This window comes from Charadrius vociferus, unplaced genomic scaffold (assembly GCF_000708025.1).
Source record: "Charadrius vociferus isolate BGI_N301 unplaced genomic scaffold, ASM70802v2 scaffold1699, whole genome shotgun sequence".
In the NCBI taxonomy this organism is placed as follows: Eukaryota; Metazoa; Chordata; class Aves; order Charadriiformes; family Charadriidae; genus Charadrius; species Charadrius vociferus.
This window is the reverse complement of record NW_009649874.1, coordinates 10035-16043: the sequence shown is the minus strand read 5'-3', so window position 1 is coordinate 16043 and position 6009 is coordinate 10035. Positions and strand designations below refer to the sequence as shown.

Sequence of the window (6009 nt, the reverse complement as noted above, 5' to 3'; positions counted from 1 at the left end):
TCCCGGGCTGGGGTTAATTCTTTGGGTTTTGGAGCCGGGGAGTGTTGCTGCTTCCCGGGCTGGGATTAATTTGAATTTTGGAGCCATGGAGCCTTTCTGCTTCCCGGGCTGGGGTTAATTTGAATTTTGGAGCCGTGGAGTGTTTCTCCTTCCCGGGCTGGGGTTAATTCTGTGGGTTGTGGAGCTGTGGAGTATTAGCGCTTCCCGGGCTGAGGTTAATTCTTTGAGTTTTGGAGCCGTGGAGTGTTTCTCCATCCCGGGCTGGGGTTAAGTCTTTGGGTTTTGGAGCCGTGGGGTGTTTCTCCATCCCGGGCTGGGGTTAATTCTTTGGGTTTTGGAGCCATGGAGTATTTCTGCTTCCCGGGCTGGGGTTAATTCTTTGGGTTGTGGAGCCGGGGAGCGTTTCTCCATCCCGGGCTGGGGTTAATTCTTTGGGTTGTGGAGCTGTGGAGTGTTTCTCCATCCCGGGCTGGGGTTAATTCTTTGGGTTGTGGCGCGGCGGTGACTGTGCGCTGCCTGTTTGCAGGGATCAGAAGGCGGCGGAGCAGTTGACTCGGACCCTGCGGGGAGTGATGCGCGTGGGGCTGGTGGCCAAAGGCCTCTTGCTGAAGGGGGACTTGGATCTCGAGCTGGTTCTGTTGTGCAAAGACAAACCCACCACGGAGCTCCTGGAGAAAGTAGCCGACAATCTGGGAGTACAGCTTGCTGTGAGTAAAACCTCTCAGTGTCTGCTTGCGCTTGTCACGGAACAGGTTTTAAATGGTTAAAAAAGACACCGGTGACGTTTGTTTTGATACCCTCTTTTTCTCTCTTGGGCAAATAATTGTCACAGTCGTGTAGCGCTATTCGGGAATCGCTTTGTTAAATAAACTTCTCCGTTAGCTGAGGTTTTGTTTGTAGACCTCGGTTCTTGTTGGAAAAGGATGTCGCAAACCACTTGGAAATGAGTTAAGACGATTGCTAAGCGGAGAAATTGTGTTGCAGGCTATTACTGAGGACAAATACGAAATAATCCAGTCGGTTGGTGATGCCGCAATTGTAATTAAGAACACAAAAGAGCCGCCGTTGACGCTGACCATCCACTTGACGTCGCCCGTAGTCAGAGAAGAAATGGAAAAGCAGTTAGCTGGAGGTATGGAAGGCTGAAAGCGGCCACCAGGCGGCTGGAAACCCGTACATTTCCGTTGCGAGTTCACGGTTAAAGCGTGCTCTTCAGTTTCAGCCGAAGCGGCAACGATTATTTTTGTGCAAATTCAAAATGCCGTAAGGCAACGCCGACCTCATGAGATCACGGTCACGGTTTCTTCGGGCTCAGCTTCCGAAACTGAGTAGCACCTTTCAGATGGGATTTTGCTCCTTTGTTGTTTTATTATTTCTTTATTCTTTTATTTTTTGGGGGGGCCTTTAGTTCACTAATACGTCATTTTGTTGTATTAATCTTGTTTTGTACCTAGCCATGTACGTGGCCTGCACAGGGACATGAAAATATAAGCCAGATATGTTTTTAAAAAAACAAAAAAACAAAAAAAACAAAACAACAAACCAAAACCACCACCAAAATCTCGAAGGCTTCTCGTTTAATGACTTGCATGTACATGAAATTGGATGTCCCACGCAGTTTGTGTTGCAGCAAGAGTGATGGGTGCTCTGGGTCTCCTCCACGGGCTGTTTCATCAGCTTCAAACAAACAAAAAAGCTCAGAATTCCAGAAAGTGCTGCAGAGTTTTGGATAAAGTTAGCTTCTCCGTTCGCTCGCCGGTTCCCTTTGGAATAAGAATTGGCGGACGGGGGTTTTTTTGGTTGGGTTTTTTGGGGTTTTTTTTGGCGCATGAATCACGATGGGTTGTGCGTCGTAGGCATCGCGCTGCCGAGTCGGCGGGTTTCAACCGCTTGCGCCGCGCGCTAGCCTTATCTAAAACCCTGGTCTTGAGAAACTCGGCGCTTTTTCGAACCCTGTCTTCAATTTTGCTGCAGCACAGACTGGGAAATATCTTTGTGCTCTGTTGACTGTCTATGGTTTTGATATCTGACCTCGTCTACCGAGCCTTCTAGTTTGTCAATTTTAGGGACGCTGGACCTTTGACCAACAGGACGCTCTCTGTCACGGGTTGGGGCCGGGGCAGTCGAGCCTTATGGGCGGAGGGGGTTCCCTCGATCCTCCCAAACCTTTTTACTCCTCCACTAAAGCGTAAACGCAGAGCTGGGAGGGGGAGTTGAGTTTAAATTTCCCTCTTCGTTACCCGTTACCGGCCTCGCAGGCTGCCGCTCCATTCCAGTCGCAAAGGATTTCTCTCCTCTCTCCCATCCCGTCCCACGCCCCGTCTCCTCGCAGAATAGATGTCAGTCCCCCTTCGCTGAACTTCCCCCACCGCCGCCACCCCCCCCGATTCTCTGCAGTTTTAATTTCTAAGCCCTCGCGCGCTGCAGAGCCCACCCTGCAGGGCCAGGATCTAGATCAGGATCTTTTGGGAGCCTCAGCTGCCCGGTAGGAAGCTGCCTCATCCCCTCTCCGCCTGACAGAACCCCCTTGGTCAAACTGTGCCTTGTCTTCTTATTCCATCCACGAATAGAAACGCTATCAGTCAACGACTCCCCGGACGTTCTGGACAGGCAGAAATGCCTTGCTGCCTTGGCGTCACTGCGACACGCCAAGTGGTTCCAGGTTTGCATTTTGTTCTTATATTTGTCTTTAAGTAGAAAAAAAAAAAAAAAAATTGTAAAGCTTTAAGGGGCTAAACTATTTCCTTTTGGTTTTTTTTGGTGGTTTTTTTTTTTTCCTGTTTAAAATACATTTTAACGGCGGATGGTAGTTAGACGTGCTGAACTTAGCGCCTGTCGGCGGGACAGTTGCTAAAGGAGCACTTAAGCGAGTTAAACGTTCGGCAGGACCCTTTTTTAAAGAGTAGAAGGCGTCGCTGCTGCTTTGTGTTAAGAGTAATGTTGCCTACAGTCAGAAGTGATTAAATGGTAACGCGAAACACTGTTTACCCTTGACAAAGTAGCACCGCAAAAAAAAAAAACAAAACGAAAAACCAAAACCCAAATAAATGTCTGCGACTGAGCAGTTTTGGTGGGTTTTTTATTGTTGAATGCGTGTCTGCTTTTGATTCTTATTCTAGGCCAGGGCTAACGGGCTGAAGTCGTGCGTCATAGTGATCCGAGTGCTGCGAGACCTCTGTACTCGGGTTCCGACTTGGGCACCGCTGAGAGGATGGGTAATTTCCCTCTTTTCTTACGCTTTTTTGGTGGGTTTTGGTACCGCTTCTCCCAGCCTGGTGTTTCGGCTCTCTTCAGTCTGCGCACGTTCTGTTCCGTGAGGGAGTTCTATACCGAACGAACAAAGTTTCTCCCCTTAGGAGATGGGTGTCAAACCTCTCCGGTGCGAAGCGTTTTATGGATGAACAGTTTCCGCCGTGCGAATGGTTTAACCGTTGGTGAATTTGAAGCAGGTTCTGGCCGCCACGGCGGCGCGAGCGCCTTCCTTTTGCTCCTCTCACTTCTCCAAACTGTCTTTCAGCCTCTAGAGCTGCTGTGCGAGAAATCTATCGGCACTGCTAACAGACCCATGGGCGCTGGCGAGGCTCTGAGGAGAGTTCTTGAATGCCTTGCCTCGGGAATCGTTATGCCAGGTTAGGTGGTTCTCTGCATTTACGTTTCAAAGCGAAGCCGAAACGAGACGCGGTTGAAGCTCGGAGGCGGCGCGGTTCCGTTACGCGCGCGCGGGCAGCCGATGTGCGGAGCTCGCCGGCGCACACGGGTACTACAGTACCTCGCCGTTCCGTAGGGCACCGTGTGTTCAGAGCTACGGACCCGTGACGTTAAACCCCCTCCCCCGCCCCGTAGAGAGAGGTTCCAGTTCCCGCAAGCGTAAAATTGGTTCCCTTGAGTGGTCGTGACCAGCTTCGCTGCTCATTGTACGTGTAAAATAGTCCAGACGAGTTTCAGAATGTCGGACGTTGGATGGATCGTGGCGGTCCGTGTTCTTCCGAGAGATGAGTGTTGATTGATGCCAAGGGAATACTTAGTTTAGTTGCTTTAGAAAACACCAGGATAATTCTCTGCATATCTTCCTTGTTTCCTGCCTTCAGATGGTTCTGGTATTTATGATCCTTGTGAAAAAGAAGCCACTGATGCTATTGGGCATCTAGACAGACAACAAAGGGAAGATATCACACAGAGTGCTCAGGTATAGTTTTGACTACAGATGTTACGAAAACTTAATCAGTTCCACTGACTCTGAACTTCCGTATTGGTTAATGGTAGTATAGTAACCTCCCGGAGGTCGGTGTTAACTTTTTTAATATCTAGTCAAGTAAAAGAAATACAAATGGGTCCCACACCGATGAGGAATTTGTAGCTCGGCCAACCAGAAGCAAAGTATCAGGTTTTAAATAGCGACTTGCTACCGTGGCCCCGATTTTGGGTTGAACTTCCAAAAAAAAAAAAATAAAAAAAAAAATGATAAATTCAGAGAGTCCTATTTAAACCGCTGAGGATTTCTGTGCAGGGGTGGGTAGAATGTTCCTGTCTGAATCTGTGCAGGGAACGGAGATTGGCGGAGCCGCTCGCGCGTCCCGCTAACACGTGTTTAATCTTTCTAGCACGCTCTGAGACTTGCTGCTTTTGGCCAGCTCCACAAAGTCTTGGGGATGGATCCCCTCCCTTCCAAAATGCCCAAGAAACCAAAGGAGGCGCTTGCCACCGTTGCCCCCATTTTTGGTTGAACTTCCAAAAAAAAAAAAATAAAAAAAAAAATGATAAATTCAGAGAGTCCTATTTAAACCGCTGAGGATTTCTGTGCAGGGGTGGGTAGAATGTTCCTGTCTGAATCTGTGCAGGGAACGGAGATTGGCGGAGCCGCTCGCGCGTCCCGCTAACACGTGTTTAATCTTTCTAGCACGCTCTGAGACTTGCTGCTTTTGGCCAGCTCCACAAAGTCTTGGGGATGGATCCCCTCCCTTCCAAAATGCCCAAGAAACCAAAGAACGAAAACCCCGTTGACTATACTGGTAGGTACTGGGCGGAGGAGACCCCCACAAATCCCATTTCCACGGCTTTTTGTTGCTGGAAACTGGAATACTCAGAGGGTTGTTTTTTTTCTTGTTGCGATCGTTACAGTCCAGATTCCTCCCAGTACCACCTACGCCGTCACCCCAATGAAGCGTCCCATGGAGGAGGACGGAGAGGAGAAATCTCCCAGCAAAAAGAAAAAGAAGATTCAGAAAAAAGGTATTGAGTTAACAAGAGGTAGGTACAACCGGGCGACTCGAGAGCTGTTCTCGGGCCGAGGCGGGGGGCGGGTCGCGGAAGAGCTTCTTGCAAGGATGGGGTCTTGGGAGATGCCGTAAAAGGGGTTCCGGGGCGCGTGGATTTGGATAAAAAAGAGGCTTAACGCTGTAAGATTTTGACTTGGTGTGGCTTCGACTCTCGCACGGAGGAAAACGCAGATCAGAACTTGTCTGAAATCAGTTATGCTTCTTGTACCGAGATGACAAACATCCGCAAACTTTGGGGTTTTGGTTTTCTTTTGCTCTCTTCAGAGGAAAAACTCGAACCTCCCCAGGCCATGAACGCGCTGATGAAACTAAACCAGCTAAAACCCGGCCTCCAGTACAAACTCGTCTCTCAGACCGGTCCTGTTCACGCTCCCATCTTTACCATGTCGGTGGAAATCGATGGCAGCACGTTTGAGGCGTCGGGACCTTCCAAAAAGACGGCCAAATTACACGTGGCGGTGAAGGTAAGAGCTGCGTGCCTGAATTCCCGCCGGAGGGCTCGCGTTGGATCGCCGACCTCTTCGGAGTGGGCAAAAAGGGGCGGCCGGACCGACGGGGGGTGACGGTTGTGACAACAACCGGGTGTGAAAAACCTCATAAAACCTTTGGGACAGAGAGGGGAGAAGGGAAACGGGGAGTCAGCGGTGCGCGTGAGGACCTCGTACCTCTGTGGTCTTGAAGAGCCTGCGGGAGGTGGGGAGTGCCGAGCGTAGTGCAGAGTGAATAACGGCGT

The 6009-nt window shown here is 49.9% G+C and overlaps 1 protein-coding gene across 1 annotated transcript in view; it reads left to right on the top strand.

The window, feature by feature from the left end:
- The window catches only part of ILF3 (interleukin enhancer binding factor 3, 90kDa), an 18253-nt gene that overhangs the window by 5297 nt on the left and 6947 nt on the right, over positions 1-6009 (top strand). Inside the window, exons 4-12 of the mRNA XM_009891099.1 lie at positions 527-707; positions 985-1132; positions 2571-2662; positions 3120-3215; positions 3518-3629; positions 4089-4186; positions 4898-5009; positions 5119-5229; positions 5541-5740. Of these exons, the coding sequence (XP_009889401.1) occupies positions 527-707; positions 985-1132; positions 2571-2662; positions 3120-3215; positions 3518-3629; positions 4089-4186; positions 4898-5009; positions 5119-5229; positions 5541-5740 (1150 nt within the window). The remainder of the gene's footprint in view (positions 1-526; positions 708-984; positions 1133-2570; positions 2663-3119; positions 3216-3517; positions 3630-4088; positions 4187-4897; positions 5010-5118; positions 5230-5540; positions 5741-6009) is intronic.